Source organism: Momordica charantia, assembly GCF_013281855.1.
Source record: "Momordica charantia cultivar OHB3-1 chromosome 9 unlocalized genomic scaffold, Mcharantia_2.0 BLBB01000009.1, whole genome shotgun sequence".
NCBI lineage: Eukaryota > Viridiplantae > Streptophyta > Magnoliopsida > Cucurbitales > Cucurbitaceae > Momordica > Momordica charantia.
In genome coordinates, this window is record NW_028275167.1 from 22,566,557 (window position 1) to 22,589,520 (window position 22,964).

At 37.6% G+C, this 22,964-nt stretch overlaps 1 protein-coding gene across 1 annotated transcript; it reads left to right on the forward strand.

Moving 5' to 3' along the window:
* The first annotated feature begins 20,535 nt into the window (after positions 1 to 20,535).
* On the forward strand, positions 20,536 to 21,424 carry LOC111018321 (MLP-like protein 328). The gene is made up of 2 exons (XM_022294360.2): positions 20,536 to 20,787; positions 20,904 to 21,424. The coding sequence occupies exons 1-2, from the start codon at positions 20,595 to 20,597 to the stop codon at positions 21,164 to 21,166; spliced, it is 456 nt and encodes a 151-aa protein (XP_022150052.1). The 5' UTR covers positions 20,536 to 20,594; the 3' UTR covers positions 21,167 to 21,424.
* The last annotated feature ends 1,540 nt before the right edge of the window (positions 21,425 to 22,964 follow it).

Consider the following 22,964-nt stretch of genomic DNA (forward strand, 5'->3'; position numbering starts at 1 on the left):
CAAGCTCAGTGATGAGTTCACCATCAAAGATCTAGGAAACTTTCACTACTTCCTTGGAATAGAGGTTCAAAACACTAAACAAGGACTCTTTCTCTCTAAAACTAAATACACCAAAGAAATCCTCCAAAAAACCGACATGTACCTGCCTCACATTTCAACACTCCAATGGCATAACCTCAACTGAACTTCCAAATGACCAAGAACCTATTGATGCCATACAATATAGGAGTATAGTTGGCTCACTGCAATATTTGGCCTTGTCACGACCTGATATCACCCTAGCAGTCAACAAAGTTTGTAAACACCTCCAAAAACCTATACAACAACACCTCCAATCTGTTAAGCGTATTTTGAGATATATCAAGGGGACAACCGAGTATGAAATACTTTTTCATAAAAATAGTCCACTAACTCTATATGGTTTTTGTGATGCAAATTGGGGAGGATGCAACGAAGCATATTATACCCTTGCCACATATTTATCGTATTTTTAAAAATTGTGGAGTCTAAGGATGTAAAAATATTAGGTTAAAATATTATTTTGATCCCTTTACTTTTACTTTTTGTTTATTTTAGTCCTGTACTTTTAACTTTAGTTCACTCTAGTCTTTTGTAATTTGAAAATGTTTGTTTTAGTTCGTATACTTATAAAAAGTAACCATTTTGGTCTCTATTTACAAACTTTTAACACAAATTCTACGAATAATAGAGACCCTTTAATATAAAGTCATAGTTCCATTTCAATAAATATATTGAGTGTAGTGACACGTTGAAATTGTGATAGAAAAATAGATCAACAATAAAATTAAGGGACCAAAATGTTCACTATTAAAAGTACAGGATCTAAAACAAATTTTTTAAAAGTACAGATGTTAAAATGAACCCATGTTAAAATTACATGCACTAAGAATGGACAACCAATAGCAATATTTAGAATAGAGACCATAAAAATCCAAATCAACATGGAAGTAACCAATTTGGGTCGTGAAGCTGAGAATGTAACCGTGGGGTGACCAAAACATTGAGGGGCACCACTTTCCCATTTGCCATTCCAAAACTCTCCAAAGTATCAATCGGATCTCCGGTTGGATTCTTCACATTAAATGGGTGTAAAAGTTCAGCAAGAGTAAAATGCAGCATGTAAAGCCCAAACGAAACTCTAGGACACACCCTCCGTCCGCACCCCAAACGAAAACAACTTGAATTGCCTTTCAAATCCACATCCTTGTGGGTCATCAAGAATCGCCCTGGCTTGAACTCAAATGGGTCATGCCAAATCTAGGGATCAATTTAGATCTTCGATATTTAAAATCAGCTGAATATCTTTAGGAATAAAATAACTAGTCACAACGCAATCCTTACAGAACTCGCAGGGACGCAATAGAGGCCCTATTAGGTACATCCACATCGTTTCTTGAACTATAGCATGTAAGTAATGTTGGGACCGACCTCCATCAAAGGATGGTATAGTCAGAGGACCGACCTCCATCAAAGGATGGGTGGGGAAATGGTTCTTTACCTCCGGAGAGTGGCTGGCAAAGAATGAATCAGGTCGTCCCTTCTTTGACGTGCTTGTTAGGTTTGGGAACCTAGGTATGAGGTCATTATAATTACCTATCGCTTCTTTAAACCTTTCTGTTCTAACTTTTTCATATCTAACTTGAATTCCTCTTTGTCTTGTGCAGTATCGATCAGACCGATTCCCGAGCTCACTCAAGCTTCCTTCGACACCCTCAAGTATTACAAGGATCACTTTCCAAGGGGTCAGAAGATCGAAACCTTGGTGATTGACAAGCTGCTCTTGGAATCTGGGTTGTTAGACTACAACCCCTTGGTGTGTCCAGTCAAAGCTTCAAGGCCAAACTCCGAACTTGGTAACTTGAGCTCAGCTTCACTCCAAGTTTTTTACCTCGAGTTTTATTTCTGACATTTCGCTTTAATTGCCTTGCAGCGATGGTGTGCGGGTTCACTGGCAGTGTGAAGCGCAAGTCTAAGGGCCGTGCTCACGCCCTTAAGGCTGTCCAGAGCACGGAGCCATTGACTCCTACTGTGGCTCAGCCTGCGGTTCAGGACAAGGCTGGGCCATCTTCTGAAGTTCCAACTCCGGTGATCGAGTTGGACTCTGCTGGGGAACACTCCAGAGAAAAACGCTTAAGGAACGAGCCCGAGGCGCTAGACGTATCTCCTCTGCGCGAAGTGAGGGAAGACTCTCCTTTGAAGAGGAGAAAGAAGAAGAAGAAAACCATCTCCTCCTTGGAGGTTGGACCTCGTGGGCCTCTGCCCACTAGCCATGGCGATTTGGTGGACGACCTCGAAGCTCGGATGAGGGGGGACATCCGACGTGAAGATGCGATTCAGAATGGAACCGTCGAGCTTCGGGGTAAATGACCAGGTGTCCCGCATCTCGGCTGCTTGCTTGGACCGCTGCCTTAGAAGGGCGTCCAAGTTTGTAAGTGACCCTGGGTCCGTGCTGCAAAGGACCATTGACCACGCCGCCGAGGTAAGACGTGCTTCTATATCAGCTTTTATTTTGACAACTTATAATTCAGTCTAACTCTCGTGTGCTTGGTCTTCGCAGGCGTTCATTGCTTCCATTCACTCTGCGGTTATGATAAAGGCCGAGTTGGATGGAAGGGAGGCTTTAGCAACAAAGGAGAAGGAGAACTCCTCTGCTGCCTTAGAGGCTGCCACCACAATGAAGGGAGAGTTACTGAAGGCTCTCTCCGAGGTAGATATCCTGAGGGTCGAGGTGGAAGCGAAGGCCGAGCTACTGAAGAGGGAGGACGAGAGGCATAAGGCCTACCTCCGAGCTGCCCATGCCATCACTAAAAGGCTGGAGAAGGAGAAGTTCCAATTCCTAAAGGAAAAGGACGACATGCTCCAGGCCCTCGAGGCAAAGGACGCTGTGATAGGGCGTCTCACTGCTGAGCTCAAGGTGGAGAAGGAACGTCTCTCCGACGGAGCTCTTCTGGAAGCAGCTTCAGGCAACACCCAGACTTTGATGGGTTTGCTAAGGACTTCAGCGACGCAGGCTTCAAATTTTTAATGAAGGGTATCGCTGCCGACATGCCCCATCTTCAGATCGACCTCAGCGAACTGAAGAAGAAGTACGCTGAAAAATGGGCCTCTAGGCCTAACAGCACTTCGGGCCCCCAGTCTTTGGTGGAAAAGTACGTCAGAGAGCTGGACTTTAATTACTCCGATCTCGAGGAAGAAGATGCTCCTAGTCAACAGCAGGTCGAGGCCGGCACCACCGAAAAGGAGGTCCCTTCGCAGCAGGACGGGTCCCAGGAGGTCAACCTTCTGGGCTCCCAAGGCGAGCTGTCCTCCCACCTCGAAAGTAGCTGAGGTTTCCTGCCTATTTTGCTTGTTTTGTGTTGTTGTTTGTTTTTTTTTTGTGTAAGTCTTTGGGCAGAGCTACAAGGTATATAAGCCTTGGCTCTGTCCTTTATTCAATGAAATCTTCGTTTTTTCACTTCTGCACATCGAGCTCTGTCTGTTCTTTATTGCTTTTTCCTTAAGCTTTTAAACTTGCTTTTGTAAATTCGAACTCATGTATGATTAATTTCATCTCGTACATCTAAATCGTAGGTTTAAAGGATTGAGTGTGGGATGAACTCTTTTCACATCGCACCTCTTACTTACGCTTATTTAAAACGTTCGAATTTGAGAGTTTCTTTTACTGGTCTTTAATATTTCTCGAACTCGGAAGTCCAAAAGAATATTACACAATTTGAACTTTTTTGAACTTTCTACATCGCACCTTTGACTCAAACACTCAAAGGGTTGAATTTTGAGCCCATAATTAATATTGACATCGCACTTCGAACCCGTGGGTTTGGAGGATTGAATTTCTTGAACCTTCCACATCACACCTTTAACTTAAGCGTTCAGAGGATTGAATTTTGGTTCATAATTGATTTTAACAACGTACCTCGAACCCGTGGGTTTTGAGGTTTGAATTTAATCAATTTTTACATCTACCTTGCCAGTTTTAAGTCTTATGGGAGTCCGTGGCCCCCATTTAATTTCTGATCGAACTCAGAGTCATGAAATTAAATAACTCTGCTTATTAAAAGTTCTCCCCTTGAAAATTTTTACAAGTCCATTTTAGGACCATTTTGACTTTTCAAGGGTAATAGCGCTTTAGCTACTCTACGTTCCATGGATGCGCAAGTACATTTCCTTCCAGGTCGGCCAACATGTATGTTCCAGGTCGGACTATGCCTTTGACCTCGAATGGTCCCTCCCAACTTGGGTCAAGGGTGCCCACATGACTCTGAATGCTCCTTAGGACCAGATGTCCAACTTGAAAGGTTCGAGGTTGAACTCGGGCATTGTAATGTATGGCCATTCTGTTTTGATACTCCGCTAATTGTAGCTGATCCATTTCCCTTTTTTCTTCCAGTAGATCGAGGTTAAGGAGCAGTTCGGCCTCGTTTCTGAGCGGTTCGTACTGCTCTACCCTGTCGGTCGGCATGCCGATCTCAACTGGAAGGCAGCCTCAGAGCCAAAGGCCAGCGAGAATGGGGTTTCTCCAGTTGACTTTCTTGGTGTGGTCTGATATGACCATAATACTTCGGGTAGCTCCTCGGCCCATCTCCCATTTCTGGAGTCCAATCTCAACTTGAGCCCTCGTTTTATAATTTTATTTATCGTCTCAACCTGCCCATTTGCTTTCGGATGCGCAGGGGACGAACTGAGATGGCTTATGTCCAGCTTCCTGCAAAAGTCCTTGAACTTTGCATTGTCGAACTGCTTTCCATTGTCCGTCACAATAGCGTTTGGTATACCGAAACGGAATACAATGTTTGTCCATATGAAAGATGTGACTCTGGACTCCGTGATGTGGGTGAGCGCCTCGGCCTCGGCCCACTTGGTGAAGTAGTCCACAGGAACAACGGCGAACTTTGTTTGCCTTTTGCCTAGAGGAAAAGAACCTATGATATCTACTCCCCATTGTGCGAATGGCCATGGGGTCGAGATGGGGGTTAGCAGCTCGGGAGGCTGATGGATAATATTTGCAAAGTGCTGGCAGTTGTCGCAGGTTTTCACAAACTGCTTCGCATCCCGCTCGACAGTGGGCCAGTAATACCCTTGTCGGACCACCTTGGCCGATAGCGACCTGGCTCCTGAATGGTTGCCGCATACTCCTTCGTAAACTTCTCTGAGGATGTAATTCCCATCTTCAGGAGTTACACACTTAAGAAGAGGCAGGGAAAATCCTTGTCGATACAATACTCCATCTGAGAGTATAAACTGAGCTGCTTTTCGCGCCATCTTCTTATGATCCTTTGAATCTTGCGGTGGATTTCCTTTAATGAACTCCACGATTGGATCCATCCATGAGTACTCCGGAGTGTCAACCTCCATCAAATCTGGCTCCAAGATTGAAGGGTTGTCCAGATCTCAACCGGGACCGACCTGGCCAGGTCGATCTCATATGCTGATGCCAATTTGGCTAAGGCATCTGCGTTGGAATTTTCTGATCTTGGAACTTGATTTACCTCGTAAGTCTCAAACTGGGCGAGGTGGGATCTGACTTTGCTTAGATATTTTTCCATCCGGGAGTCCTCTGTTTGATATTCCTCCTTAATCTGATTTACGACCAGCTGGGAGTCATTAAAGACCTTGATGTGGATGGCCCTTAGTCCTCTGGCAACGCCTAGGCCTGTCAGAAGCGCTTTGTACTCAGCCTCATTATTTGAAGTTCAAAAATTGAACCTCAGAGCATACTCGAACCGTCCACCACCTAGTGCGAGCAAGAGGATTCCTGCTCCGCACCCTCTCTCGTTGGAAGATCCGTAAACGTAGATCGTCCAAGGGAGGTCGAACTCAGCCGACTGAGTCGGTGGGGTGAGCTCCGCGATGAAATCTTCCACTGCTTGCCCTTTCAACGCAGTTCTGGGCTCGAACTAGATGTCGTATTCACTCAACTTCATTGCCCACTTCATCAGAAGCCCTGATGTTTCTGGCCTGTGGAAGATGCTCTTCAGGGGCAAGTTGGTAAGTACTACGACGGTATGCGCTTGGAAGTACGGCCTAAGTCTTCGGGCCGAAGTGACTAAGGCGAGGGCCAGCTTCTCCATTTGGGGATATCTAGTCTCGACCTCGGTCATGGCTTTACTCGTGTAATAAATAGGGCTTTGGCGTACTCCCTCCTGCTTGATTAGGGCAGAGCTGACAGCGCTTTCGGACCCCGCCAGGTATAAGTGGAGCTTGTCTCCCAGTAAGGGCTTGACGAGCAAAGGCGCCGAGCAGAGGTAGTTTTTCAATTGTTCTAGTGCTTGCTCGCACTCTGCCGTCCATTCAAATGGTCCCTTCTATCTCTTCCATAGTGCGCATATGAGTACGCATTGCCTCCATTTCTTTCTGGAGTGCATCGAAATTCTCCCTAGTAGGAGCTGGGGCTGGTCCATGAGTGGTTCTCCTCGAGGCTCCACCTCGGCCGCGATTGGCCTTAGACGGTTTTGGATGTGCCGGTGGTAGGACGGGCGTGGTGATGCGTACCGACCTGCAGAGAGGCTCGGTCCCAAGGCCTTCATGAATCTGTCCCCTACCACTTCTGCTCTGACCTCCCTCTGGTGGCCATCATTGGCAGCCAGAGCTCTTCGGTCGGCTGTGTTAGTTGAGTTTGCTGGTTGAACCATCTTTGTCCACGTTTTTTAGATCGGGATGACTTAGACTGTCTTTCCCACAGACGGTGTCAAATGTTTATGCAAAGAATTGCACCACGCTGTTTAACGAACCAAGCTCGAACCCTGTCCCCGGCTCGACCTAAACTCAAGAGCGAACCTGCACAGGAGGGCAAACTCTCCGACGCTCAAGTCAGTATAGGTCGGACTCAATATTAAGTTCAAGGTAAGATTCGATACCTGAACGTGAAATGAGGCCCTCTATTTATAGGTGGCGGGTCCGACAGTATTCATGACCGGTGGTTACCTTTGTCCTTTTTCATGTCGAACCTGTCGGGTTTGAGCAGATCAAACCCGTCCAGGTCGAACCGGGGCTCTTTACACTTAACCCCCACGACGAGCGAACTCAATCTCCTTGGCAGGTTTGAGGTGGGCCTGAGATATTTTATTCCTTGAATACCAATGAGCGTCTTCCACGTGTCCAAGGTATTTTTACTCCCAAACACTGCTGATGCCTTCACAAAAGCACTACTAGTTAATAAACTTGAGAGTTGCTTAAAAACTCTCAAAGTTGGTTGTGATTAAGATCTGTAACAGGAAAGTTCTGTCCACTAAATTTGAGTAATGAATTGTTAATTAGCACTCAAGGTGAAGAATTGTTATTGATCATTGATAGCTAATTAAATGTTTGACTACTTCTTTGATGATGTGTTCAGCCTACGAGACTTCTAATAATGCCAGCTCAACATGTTTTTGTTACACCAGCTCATCTCGAGAAATACCCAGTTGATTATGGATCAGGTCAGAAAGGTATGGATTATTCTTTTGACAAGTTAGTTATCTAGCCCCAATTTGTTTGAAAGGAAGAAGCTTCTGGATTTTGAAGTGCGTCTTCTTCTTGAGAGCTAAGGATATTTTTTCTTGGGGATATATCTCTTATCTGTTTTTCTCTATGAGTGAGATTGAATGAGGTTGAGGTAGAGTTGGTGATAGAGTTTTATGCTCTGTTTTTCGGAGTGCATTGTATTTTGGGTCTCTTTGATAGATTCTATAAATTCACTAATGTTGGTTGTATGAGAGGGAATTCCTCTGTATTGTGATTACTTTGATTTAATTAGTGGATGGACTAAAGTGGATGTAGATCAAATTGATCGAACCACTATAAACGTTGGGTGTCTTCCTCTTTTCTCAATTCTTTACTTGTTTTATTCCAATTAGTGCTTCTGTGATTATTTCAAGTAATGTGTTGTTCTGATCCGCATGTTGATTGAAGCTTGGATTTTGGTATTTAGTTGTTTGTGAAGTGATTGGTTTCAACAGTCATATAAGTGAGCAATAGATTGAAAGTTTAGAGACGTTAGTGTTAAAACATAACAGTCCTCACTACTTCAATCTTGATAGGGCTGTTAGGATCCTCTACTGTCAAGCTTCACTAGCCCACAAACTTCAATCTTCAATGATCAACATCTCTTGCTATTTTTGTATCACAGCTAGAACTTTCCTTGTTGACACAAGTGGAGAAAAAGAAAGGAGTAGATCATTGCTGAAATTAGCAGAAACTTATTGCCCATGACAGTCAGTAGCATATCCCACGGCAAAAGAGAAAATCTTTGTTCTGTCTTTTTCTTCCTTGTTTATGCTATTACGCTTATTCCTTTTGTTGTGAATATTATGTAAAAGCCTCTACATATTAGTAATGGATGATTTACCAACCTTCCTTTTATTTATTGTGTTTTGTGCAACCTTCTTAAGCTAATTGTTTTAGCATTTTGTAATTTGAACTGAGCTAGCTTTTCTTTCAAACTTGATCTAGATTTTCAAGTTAGACAATATATAAAGCACAAACGTATTAAATAGACATAGTATCGCCATCGTAGGTTTGATAATAGTTCAGCCGATGCCATTTTCAAAACAAATTATGGGATAAAGAGTAAAATCAACAGCATTGGGATGCATATTGGGTCAAGGTTAAAAGAGGCGAATGGGAACTTCATTATTGTTTTAATTTGCACTCTAATTTTTCAGAGTTGATTATTGGGGATCGGAGGAATTAAGGATGGATATATTTGTTAATCATTTCTTTTAATAATGCTTCGACAAGACTTAAATGGTTACATAAATTTCAATGTTAGGCCTAAAGATACAAAAATTTGGTTAACCCAACCTCGTAAATTAGGTGGACGTTATAATTTCCTTACTTTACCACCAAGTATTTCTTTTCTCTGCTCTGGGCATTATCCTAACAAATTGATTTTACGAAAAGACTTCGTATAAATAGAAATAATTGTCATCATTCATATATAACTGATCATTCTTGTTGTGGGAAGAAAAATAGAGAATGGACGAAGCGACAGAAGGGGAGTAAAGGACGAGAAAGAAGCGTGCTGGTAAGCACCGAAGACCATCGGCCAAATGGCCGAAAACCCTCATTCGGTTCCCTTGATTCTTGTGCAGCCCAATCCGAACCCCCTCCCGATCTCAACCCTTGATCCGACATTTAGGCCCATGACGAAATACATGGGCCTAGAGGCCTAGATCTCCTAAAGATTCTAGGGTTCGACTTTTGTAAATCCTAAAGGGATTAGGATTTGACTTCTATAAATAAGAGGGTGAATAAAACCCTAAAGTTACTACTATACACCCTACTCTCCACACTTGACTTATCAATACTAACTTAAGCATCGGAGCCCGTGTGGCAAATGCCACGCCGATCCTAGTGCTGTTCTGTTTTGCAGGTCACGTCGATCCCTTTTGTAATTAGAAGATTGGTGCAAATTTGACAATATCTCAGGAGACCAAATTTCTGCATCAACAATTGGCATCGTTTGTGGGGACGACTAAGATTTAAAAGTCAGGACGATCAAATTGACCGAGAACTACTCGGGTCTGAGGAGGTCTGTGGAAAAGCAAATAAACAAGGTGTAAGGCAGAATCCAAAGGATAAACAAATCAACATGAATTCTGAAGATAAATCACAACATTCCGACGACGAATGTCGTACGACTCGGAGGATACCTTTGCTCGAAACGATTGACGGTGAAGGATATCGACAACTTCCCCAGTAGGTCTTGGGTGACACAAGACCACATATTCCAGGATAGGAAAGCAACTGACGAAAATTCCTGAACAGCGTAAGAGCAGATTGGCCGCTTTAGAAGAGAAAGTTGCAGGAATAGACCAGAGCATATCCCTCTTCTCAAAAGGCATAAGCAACAAGAAGAGATGCCACCTACATTCATTCGGGATCCACGGAAGGGCAAAGCTCCCGCATTTGAAGAAGTGTAAAATTCACAAATAGCCCATTCACACAAAGTAAATTGATAATATGAGGCAACGACAAACAATAAAACAAAGTTCTTCGCCAACAGGATCTGAAAATCACACAATCGTAGAAGTTAACGACACAAAAAACTCGACCAGGCCTCGGGAACACCATGATCGACAAAGAAAAACAACTAAGCCAACATGCAGAAGAATCACATAAGCATAATGGAAAACAGAAGAATAGGGAATGTGATCTCGAAGAAACTATAGATTAGGCAGATTCGCCAATCGTGTAGGAGATAATGAGAGGAAAGATCCCTCCAAAATTCAAACTCCCTACTATAAGGCAATACAACAGCTCAACAGATCTTATCGATCATCTGTGCACATATAGGGAATGGATGGACCTCTACGGAATAACAGAGGCAATCAGGTGCAGAATATTCTCTTTCACATTAACCAGCACAACTTGCATATAGTTTCGACAATTAATAGAAAGTCAATCTTCTCCTCCAAAGAACTGGCCAGGACATTTATCACGCAATTCATTGGAGGGCAGAATAGGAATCGATCTATGACCTACCTCCTTACTGTAAAACGAAAATCAACAGAGAGCCTTGGAGAATATGTGGCTCGCTTCAACGAGGAAATATTACTAATCAGAGATCTTACCGATGAAATATCATTACTTGCTTTCGTATTTGGTGTAAGAGAAAAATAGTTATTATTCTCTTTTAGAAAAATGGCCCCCACAACTTTCTCAGAAGCATTGAATCGAGCCCAAAAGTATATGAGCGCAAAAAAGCTATTCAATTCAAAATGGGATCTCAACAAAACTCAAGACCGATCAGATCAACAAGACCCTCTAAAAAAATATACCCCAATGATAGTCCTGCTCGAACAAGAGTCAGAGGAGAGCAACGAGTATCGCGGGAATACAACTACATCATCTTGAGGAATCATAGGACAACCCGACAAACACGCATTACAAGACAGTATCAATTTTTCTTTCTCTTTAATGATTGAACAAATCTAAGGCTAAATCTTTTACAATTGCTTAAATGTTAGGTAGCATATATCATTTGTTTCAGATTACATATGATTTCATGTTTCCAAGGACGATTACTTGCTTCTGATTAGTTTTAACATATGAGGTTTAATTATTTTTTACTACTTGAGCATTTATTTTTATTATAAACAAAAAACTCCTCAAGTGGTGGCATGGGTAAGTTAATTAACAGCTGGTCAAGGAACTCGAACTGGGACAGACCTAAAAGCAAGTCGATAAGCTAGAACCCATTCAGTCAAACCGGGGTGAGAGAATCCCAAAGGTGCTGAAAGGCATGCGTACAAGCCCAGCAAGGTTAAAACAGAAAGCAGGCAAACAAAACCAATCAATGAAACCCAGGGTATAAAACCATTTGGCTAAAGCTAAAATAGGTTAGAAACCCAAGGATATTGATTGAACTCGAGGTGTAAAACTGATAGAAGCCAAATAGGTTAGAAACCTAAAGGTGTCGACTAAACTTAGGGTATAAAACCATTGGTGAAAGCCAAATAGGTTAGAAACCCAAGAGTAAACCCTGAGGTATAGAACCATGGACAAAAGCCAAATAGGTTAGAAACCTAAGAATCATTCCACTGGCCCAACTAAAAGTAATATCCCAAGGCCAAAATTTAACAGTTAAAATTAACCATATAGTAGAGCCACAAGACTTGACTACAGCCAACTACGATAAAAGGGTATAGGGGCTATTCCACAAAAACAGCCACCCATGGAACGACCAAGCGACAAGTACTCTAAATATAGAAGTCTTAGAATTTTACTTACACTTATTGGCTTCTATTTATTTTGTGAGTGGGGGCCACCGTTATGGAAAAAAAAATAGATAACGGACGAAGCGACAGAACGGGATCGACATGGAAGAAGTCAAATGGAAAAAGTTGGACAGAGAGGTATTGGGTACGATTTGCCTAAAATTAACAAAAAAATGTGCAGAGCAGCGTAGCTAAAGAGACTACCACAATGGGGCTGATGAGTGCACTGTTCCACATATATGAGAAGCCCTTGGTAAATAATAAGGTGTATCTCGTAACTAAATTTTTTAATTTGAAGATGGATGAAGGTACATCTGTGGCTGTCCATATAAATGAATTTCATACGTTGGTTAACAAATTGGTTGCTATCGATTTAACATTTACGGATGAATTAAATGCTATCTTGTTATTGAGATCCTTACCTTACAGTTGGGAGCCTATGAAGGTAGCTATTTCAAAATCTTGTGGAAAAAAGAAATTGAAATTCGCATATATCATAAATGCAGCATTTGGAGATGAGATTCCCATAAAGGATTCTGGTATTGCATCTACCCCTGTTACAACATTGAATGTGGACAGGGGAAGAAATAATAACAGAGACCACGACAAACGTGGAAAGTCAAGAAACAACATAAGCAAGTCTAGAAACAGCAAACTAGAATGTTGGAATTGTGGTAAGATAGGATATCTGAGGAGGAACTGCAAAGCCCCAAAGAAAGCTGAGGGGAAAGAAGCTGGTGCAAATGTTGTTGATGAAGAAATACATGATGCTCTAGTTCTTACAGTTGAAGGCACTCATAACACATGAGTGGTGGATCCGGGTGCGTATTTTCACGCTACAGGACAACATGGTATTCTTGAGAACTATGTTATAGGAAATCATGGAAATTTGTATCTTGTTGATAGAGAGCCTTTGGATATCATTGGGATTGGTGACGTTAATTAAAAAATGGCGAACAGTTCAATATGGAAGATTCGTAAGCTACGTCACATTCAGAATATGATGAAGAACCTGATTTCCGTGGCGCAGCTGGATAATGAAGGATGTCTAGTATCCTCCGGTCAAGGAAACTAGAAAGTTACAAAGGGTTCCATGGTGATCGCTCGAGGAAGAAAGTTAGGAACTTTGTATGTCAACGACAACAACAATGATATGATAGTTGTTGTAAATCATTCGAGTCAGACCCAATTGTGGCACAGTAGGTTGGGACATATGAGTGAAAAAGGTATGAATATTCTTCACTCTATAGGGAAGCTAGAAAGACTTAAGGCAGTGAAACACAAGTTTTGCGAAGGATGCATATTTGGGAAACAGAGTCGTATCAGTTTCTCAAAAACAGGTTCAATGCCAAAGTCTACAAAATTGGAGTTGGTTCGCACTGATGTGTGGGGGCCTTCTGAAGTTTCTTCCATTGGAGGCTATAGATACTATGTAACCTTCATAGATGACTTAAGCAGGAAGGTATGGACTTATTTTATCGGATGTCCCCGAAGGGACAATATGGACTTATTTTATCAAACATATGTCTGATGTGTTTTCTTGTTTTCAAAACATGGAAGGCTATGGTAGAGAATGAGACAAGCCTGAAAATCAAAAGCTTGAGGTCAAATAATGGTGGTGAATACGTTAGTAGGGAATTCAAGAAATATTGTGAAGATAGTGAAATTGTGATGGTAAAGACTCTTCCAAGAACACCACAATAGAATGGTGTGGCGGAGAGAAAGTACAGGAAATTTAATGAGCGTGCTAGGAGCATGAGAATACATGCATAATTACTTAGGATGTTCTGGGCAGAGGCAATCAATTGTGCGACCTATCTTATCAATAGGAGCCTGACCACATCACTAGATTTCAAATTGCCAAAAGAAGTCTTAATTGGTAAACAGGTAAACATTTCCCATCTAAAGATTTTTGGCTTTTTATCTTACCTTCACATTGATGCTGCAGACAGGAGTAAATTGATGTCAAATCCAAGAAATGTTTCTTTATTAGGTATGGTGGAGTTGAGATATGTTATAGACTTTGGGATGACCAAAACAAGAAGGTTATAAGAAGCAAGAACGTGATCTTCAATGAGAACGTCTTATACAAAGACAAAAATAAAGTTGATTTAAGAAAGACAGAGTTAGATGGAAGCACAGAGAAGACTCAGTATATAAATCCTCCTGAGGATGAGACTAAAACAACAGAAATTGAAGATCATGATACAATTACTCCTGAAGAAACAGTTGTGGCATCTGATGAACAGGTTGTGGAATCTGATAAACTAGTTGTGGAAACTGATGAGGTTCAGAGAACACCACCAACAACAGTTTGAAGATCTAGCAGAACGATCAGACACCTTAGAGGTGTTCCCCTACATTGAATTACATTTTACTTGCTAACAGAGGTGAACCTGAATGTTATGAAGAGGCGGTTCAGCTGGAAGACTCTATTAAATGGGAGTTAGCCATGAAAGACGAAATGAATTCTCTAATGATTAATCAGACATGGCAACTTGTTGAGTTTCCAAGAGGTAAGAAAGCTTTGCAGAATAAATTGGTATATAGAATCAAACAGGAGCCCGACCGCAGCAAAAGGTACAAGGCAAGACTTGTAGTCAAAGGCTTTCAACAAAATGAAGGTATTGAATTTAATGAGATTTTCTCTCCCATAGTTAAACTAACTACCATTCGGACTGTTCTATTGATAGTTGTAGAAAAAGATTTGTTTCTACAACAAATGGATGTAAAAACAACTTTTTCTTATGGTGATTTGGAGGAATAAATTTAGATGGTGCAGCCACAAAGATTTACAGTACAGGGGCAAGAGAAAATGGTATGCAAACTTCAAAGAAATCTGTATGGTCTCAAACAGGCACCCAGACAATGGTAATAAGAAGTTTAATAGTTTTATGTGTAGTAGTGGATTTCAGAGGTGTCAGGCAGATCATTGTCGTTACATAAGAACTCAGGGTAACTCATTCATCATTTTATTGCTATATGTTGATGACATGTTGATAGCAGGACCAAACAAAGAGGAAATTCTGAAGATAAAAGTTGAATTATCTATAGAATTTGACATGAAAGATTTGCAAGCTGCCAAACAAATAAGGGATGAGGAGAGAGAGAAAAGATGATATTTTGACACTGTCATAGAAAGAGTATGTTAATAAAGTGTTGAACAAGTTTAACATGAGAAATGGAAAACCTGAGAGTACTCCTTTAGCTAGTCATTTTAAATTATCTAAAGAGCACTCACTGACTACTGAGCAGGAGAGAGATCATATGGCTAGAGTGCCATATGCTTCAGCTATAGGAAGCTTGATGTATGTCATGCTTTGCACAAGACTTGATATTGCACATGCAGTGGGAGTTGTCAACAGTATATGAGTAACCCAGGAAAGCAACATTGAGAGGCTGTAAGGTAGATATTCAGATACTTTAGGAAGATGACTGATTATGATATGCACTTTAAAAGATCAGATTTTAAACTACAGGGATATGTAGATGCAGATATGGCAGGGGATACAGATGGCAGAAAGAGTACAACAGGGTATGTTTTTACGTTGGGTAATACTACAATTAGTTTGGTCTCCAAACTGCATAAGATAGTAGCAGTTTCTACTATAGAAGCTGAGTACGTTGCAGTTACAGAAGCAAGAAAAGAGATGATATGGCTACTTGGCTGGAGATTGGGAAAATGGACTTTGCATTGTGACGGTCAGAGCGCTATTCATTTAGCAAAGAATCCAGTACTTCTTTCGAGAACGAAACACACATAGATAAAATACTATTTTATAAGATCAACTTTGGAAGATGGAATATTGTTGCTTGAAAAGATTTCAAATTGTCAGAATCCAGCGGATATGTTTACCAAGGTCGTCCCTGTTGATAAACTGAAGTTGTGTGCAACTTCAATTGAACTTCTCCACGACTAGGGAGGAGTCGCTACTATTGCAGAGGATATATATTGCTTGCTTTGTCTCAAGTGGGAGATTGTTGGGATTATAAAGCCAAACCAAAGAGAAAATCTTTTTCCTATTAAGAAAATATTCATTTAAATTTTTCCTTGTCCTATTTAGTTTGGATCTTTTTATTTTCCCTTTCCCTTTTAGTTTTTGTCAGACCATTTATTATAAATAGAGATAGATGGGTCATTTGATTGGTGTGCACAAATAGAGAGTTGTGAGAAATTCTCCAAGAAGAGAGAGTTCGAGAGCTAAATACTTGTGTATCCGTTCGAGAGTATGAAAGACTTATAGAGTGATTCGTGAGCGTTCTCCGTATGAGGGAAAACTAAGAGAAATCATTTTAAGGGGCTTGTAAACTCTTGGGAGATTCTTCCTGACATTTTAGTAGAACCTGTAACGGTAGTAAGGAACTGGACGTAGCCCACACTGGGTGAACCAGTATAAATCCGGCATTTAATTTTCTCCTCTCTAATCTTTATTTTTCGTTCTTGTTACTTAGAAGTTTTAGATTATTTTATCTAATCATTTTAAGTGTCTACTGCATTTTTCTCAACAGTTTCTACCTCTCTCTAGATGCCACAAAGTGCCGCCATCCCTTTTTTGGTTTCTTTAACTTACGGCTAAGCCTAAAACAAAAGGTATATCTATAGTATATATAAAATGTGGGATGAGGAGAAACTTTTTAGGTCAATTTTACCCTTCTTCAATAACTCATTTTTATAAAAGTTTGATGGCAAATTTGTCATTTACCTCCCCTACTTTCTTCTTCTCTCTCATTCCCACGACCACTTCCTCATTTATCTCTTTTTTTTTTCTTTGAAAATATTTTATCTCACCCCTCTAAATTCCCCTATTTTCTCTTACTAATCTTCTCTCTCTTAATTATTCTTTCATTATTTTTATCTTTATTTTTTTTTTCACTCATTTCATCTACCACATACCCTCCCCCAATCCTTTCATCTTCCCAACCCCCTTCCAATTATCACATACCCTCTCCCAATCCTTCCATCTTCCTAACCCCCTTCCAATCCGTATATAAATATGTGTCCTCTCTTTCTCATGTCAACCAAAAATCAAGAGGTGGTGGATGGAACAAAGTAGAAAATTTTCTAAGTGGTGTGATGGTATGAAGATTACTCTCTTACTTTAGCAACGACAACAACAATGCACATATGGGTGATCGAGAAGATAATTGATAGTGAAGAGAAGCCAAATTAAAGCTGAGTTGATGACATCAGTTCGCTTTCTCCAAATTTATCATTGTTCAGATTGAAAGAAATTCTAGAGTACGATGTGTCGAGATGATGGTCGATGGAATCGAGAGCAAGCAAAATTCGATCATTCTCATAATTTGGATAACAAGAATGCTTATGAGTTTGATTTTTATTTATTTTTTTTTAAAGTGATGCTTTTGATTTATATATGTGAAATGTTGTAATTATTTTTACAAAGTTAGGGCAAAAAACAATTTTTATCCCTCTCAATATCATAAGGTTGGACTTTTTAAAGTTTACTCTTTCTCTCATTCTTACCTTTATTTTTCATTCTAGAATAAACAAACTTAATGATTTAACGTCACACAATTTAACAAAGATAAAATGATAATAATTTATAATCAAGAAAATTAGAGGTAAATTAAGAAAGTTCACTCATTGAAAAAAAAAAACTTACACGTTGGTGCTTTTTCATCTTTCTTACACTTCAAATTTGTACTTACTTTCCATGCTAATCTTTCATCATCTTCTTTTATTATAACAATTTCATACCTTGAATTTATATTTATATATAATCACTTTCTCTCTTTAAAATGATAATATTATAAACTTAAAAAACACTATTTATTTTACTTTAATTTAGAACTACAACATTCTACGTGCAAGGCACGTGTTTCTTACTGGTATAAATAAAAGGATGCCACATTACTTAATGGGCCTTGTCTATTTTTGGCTCATTTCTTGTTTTGACTCCACCCCCAAACATTATTGACATGATTTTGTTATAAATTTATTATATTATTATTATTGGATTATTCTTATTTCCATGGTTGCTATTATGAAATGTTAGATATCCATAAATGAATTAAATTTATCCCATCGATGAAAGTTTCTAGGTTGAGTGGTGGTTTATTAAAAGTTAAGATACAAATGATACAAATAATTTTGAATATAATTTTGGAAACACAGAAAACTGTTACGATGTTTTTCAAAATTTTGTTAGAATTTTACTTAGATTGTTTTTTCAAAATTTTCTCCATCAAACGACCATTTTTCACGTGCATGGGCTTTTCAATGCTTCTGAAAACAAAAATTATTTTCAAGTTTTAGATCCAACACCATACCCCTTAATTGCAAAAATGTGAAAATGCATAAATTATTTTACAAAAAATTGGTGAGAAGTACAAAAATATACAGAAAAATGTAGAACATGAAAATAGAAACAAACAAGACAATAAGGTTAGTGGCTAGGCATAAATTTCATATAAAAATATTACTAAAATTAAGTAGAAACACATGATGAAAAAAATTGTGGAAGATACAAAAAGAAAGCATAATAGAGAAACTAGTAAGAAAGGGGGTGTGAAAATATCAAGGGAAGAGAAAGAATAGACTAGATTATGTGGAAATATTTTCTTGAAAAACAAAATTATAAAGAAAAAGTCAGAGAACTTGGGAAAAAAAATTTGAAGTAAATCTCAACATTTTATGAATGCATGGTAAAACAGAATATAGAAAATCATCTTTTAAACCAGAATCAAGATGGGCTTTGTAAGATGCCCCACATCTTAAATGTCAAATTGTTTACATATTATCACAATTCAAACATGTTAATTCAGGTATTCCATCGATATTTTAGGGCCTCATTTGATAACGTTTTTATTTTTTGTTTCTCGTTTTCAAGTTTCTTAAAAAATCTAAACATTTTGCAACTAACTTTATTTTTTGTTCTCATCTTTTAGTAATATTTTCATACTTGTGATAAAATTTTGAAAACAATCCAATCAAAATTTTCTTTTTTGTTCCCCTTTTCAATTTGTTCCAAAACATAAATAAAAAAATTATTTTATCATATTTGAATTCATATATATTGGAACCATGCAATTCATTTTTCTTTATAAAAAATAAGAACGTTACCAAACGGCCCTTAAAATTTCCATGCCACTAATCTATCTCCCTTTTTTCTAACAGACATTTGGAATGAACTAAGATTATTTTATTATATATTTTATTTTTGCATGCTTATTGATTTATTTTAATAATATTTGATGACTTAAATTTTTTAATTTGATTTGATTTTTTTTTCTTGTCCTTCTTTTTCTTTGTTAGGTAAAGAGAGAAATATAATTTAATTAAAGAACGAGATGTCACGTGGGCTACAAAAGAAACTGATGTTTAGTCATTCCATGACTTACTGGGGTCAGGAAATTGCTATTCCAAAGCATAGAAAATTTCGACTTCAGTTTTGATGTACTCCAATATTATTGCCTTTGTCATTGAATTATAGTTTTCTTTTTCTAGGTTACATTTTTATTTTCCTAATCTGATTGCTTCTATTTTCGCTGGTTTAGTATAGCTTCTCTATTTAGATCTTATATCTTCCTCACAATAGAATGTAACAAAAGGGAACAAAATGAGAAACAGACAGTAAAATAAACCAAATTGATAAAAGAATATATATATATATATATATATATATATATGTACAGATGGAATAAAGCAAGTAGAGAGTGAGGAAAGTAATTAGAGAAAAGTGCAGAGAAATTGAGCTAAAAGAACAAAAGAAAATTGAGAGGGAATCTTTTGAAGGTTTCATACTATTATTACAAACTATTGGAAATATTAGATATATTTTAATTATTATTTAAATTTTTCTTTCAATCTTTAACCATATTTGATGATGTAAAATTAAAAAAAACCAACTTGAGAGTAGCTAGGTGAAATAAACCAGCTATGTTCAATTAGAAGATCGTGAGTTTGAATCTCCACCCCATATTGTAAAAAAAAATTATATTTTTTTTAATACAACGTATAGGGGTGGGGGATTGAACTCACAAACTCTTGGTTGAAGATTATGCCAATTACCGTTGAGAGCGGTGTGTAGCCTAATTGGTTGGTGGATTAATGAATTAATCCATTAAAGTTATAAGAATGAATCTTTGAAACTGTATCATTAAATTTATTATTTAACTCACTAGAGCTTTAAGTGTGTGTGGATTCTGTTTGTGTTTTAATTTTTTCATTCACCTTAACACTACAATTAATGTTTTTAATAATTAAATATTTTATTCACACAAATTTATTTTAAAGGGAGACTAGTTATAAAATTATGTTTCAAGCTATCTAAAAATAATAATTTTTAGAAGTGTAGATTTCATTTTTAAATTATATTTAATTCCTTGGGCTTTCTTGTCTATTTACAACTCATGGATACCACTGAATTATGAAATAAAGCAATCATGGATAGGCAAAAATTATTGTTTTAGATATGGAAAGAGTTTTGTATAATTCTATATAATGCACAATAATATAGATTAGTATGCTAGGATGGACTCAAATAATATATTTTGAGATGAAACCCAAATAACATATCGAGTATTTTTAATGTGTAGAAAAAATATGTCTCTTGAGGATGGTGCAGTGGCAAGGGTCTTGTTAGTCACTCATGCTCAGCGAGGCAACGAGCATCGTTTATAAAGATTTATAGTGCAAGTCACACGACATCGATTCCGAGCAAAAATATGTGTCTTATTTGTAAATATATTACCCGAGTTTTTTTGCTTTGTAAAGATGGCAAAATTTCTAAAACCATAATAAAATATATTAAAAGAGTTCACATATCATTAGAGGTGTATAAAAAGGGGAAGGCATTGGGTATTGTTGTGTGTCTTGTGTGAAGCAAAATCTGAGAGAGTAATTTTGTTGAAAGCATGTCTCTTTGTGGGAAGTTTGTGAGTGAATTAGAAATAAATGCTCCTGCTGAGAAATACTACAAAATCTTCAAAGATCAAGCTTTTCATGTTCCCAATATTTCCCCAAATATTATCCAACAAATTCAAGTTCATGAAGGTGATTGGGACAGTCATGGTCATGGTTCCATCAAGATCTGGAATTATACCATCGGTATGTATTTAAACGACTACCGTTCACGTTACGATATCGTTTTTTTCTTTTCAGTTGTCTTAACAAACGATGACCTAATCTTGATCTCTTTTTGTTTTTGAACGTGACTTGTTTAGATGGTAAGACGGAGGTTTTCAAAGAGCGAGTGGAATTTGATGATGAGAAATTTGCAGTAACTCTAGTTGGACTGGAAGGAGATGTGTTCAACCATTACAAAACTTTTAAGGGAATATATCAAGTTGTACCGAAGGATCCCGAGCATAGCTTGGCAGTTTTGACTTTGGAATATGAGAAACTTGACGATGGTTCTCCTTATCCTTACAAGTACCTTGACCTCATGAATAATATTACCAAGGACATCGAATCCCACCTTAAATAAATAGCCTTTCATGTCTCGATTCGAGCGTTGTCGTCCATCGCTTTCATTTTGATACGTCCTATTTCATATGTTGTTTGAGAGTTGTGTCTTGCATTTTGGAGTCATCTTTCCAGGGGCTGATATATGTGTCTGCTTAATTATTATTGTGCTACTTAGGCTTGTGGGATTTGTAAAAAATAAATAATGACTCTCATGTAAAACTATGACGACGTTAGATTATTATGCTTGCTTTAATATAAAATAAGTTACATTTGAATATGATTCACAGTTTTTGGCTACTTTGTCTTCTCAAGTTTGATATAGTTTCTCCCAAAGTCATGTTTTCTCCTTTAATTTTAATTGGTTGATCAGAAAATGACAAATAAATTGCATTACATTTATAATAATCTATTAGTGATGTACAAAATGTAAACCAAAGAACCATAAACACCTATGATTTTTTTTTTAATTTCTCAAAACTGATATCATGTGCGGCTTATCCTATGAATTAGGGCTGGTTGGTTGGGCCGAGTAATACAACCATCAATCGAGGATTTAATCCAAGATCTCATGATAGGTGATACCACAAGGTTCAAGGTCCTTGTCATTGCACCACCTCGAGGATCAATAACACCCATGATAAAACGACCAAATCCAAGATTTCTATTTACATGATTCACTTAATTCATTCTCCCAGACGATATTAACTTTTTTTTTTCTCTACATAATCTTCTCCAATTTTGTGGTAAGATCGAAATTGTTTGTTTTCCCATATTAGTTTAGACAAGGTGTCCAAACTTTAAAAAGTATTTAAAAAAGTCCAAAAAACTCTAAATTTTTGTCTAGGAAGCTCCTAAATTTAAAAGTATCTTACTAATCTTTGAGCTTTGAATTTTGTGTCTAACAAATTCTTAATCTATTATATATTTCTTTTAAATACACGAACCTTTAGACAAAAAAATTTAAAGATTAGGATCCTAATTTTGTATATAATAGGTCCGTGAATTTTAAAAACACCGTTGAATAGTCCACGATTCTAGAATAGGCTACAATTCTAGACATATAAAAGTAAAATGACCTATTAGACATTATTAAAATTCGAGAATCGATTTATTAGCACAAAATTGAAAGTTTAAAAATTTATTTGACAGTTTTTAAAGTTCAATGATTTATTAAAAATAACTTCTAAAAGAATTTCGAGTGCTAAATTTGTAACTTTATCCTTTATTTTTCATATATTAGTGGAAGTCTAGAAAGGTATAATCAATATATATAGAACTCAGTTTTCTATATTAAAAAAAAAAAATCAGTTTTCTTATATTTTAGCTAGTCTTTTTCTTTTTTTTTTTTTTTTTCTTCTTTTGAGATATTCTTATATTTTAAGCTTAGTGTTAAAAACTTTTGACATTATTATTACAATCTTTTCATATTATATTAGCTCTGTTCAGAAGGGGACAAAATGAAAAATAGAAGGTATTGGAAAATAAATTGATCATAAAAGAATATATGGATTGAATAAAGTAAGACGAGAGTGGAGAAGCTGTTAGAAAAGGTGGGAAGAAATTGAGCTAAAAAACAAATGATAATTGAGAGGGAATCTTTGAAGATGTCCTACAATATGATAAACTACTTTTGCTTAACTATAATTAATGATTTATAATTTTAACCATATTCTATGATTCAATATTATCTTCAGAAGTAACTATATCTTTATATCTTGAAATCATAAATAATATATTCGGTATATCAATAATATAATAGATCATAAATATATTGGTAGTATATCAACATATATTCATATTAACATACTTATTATTTT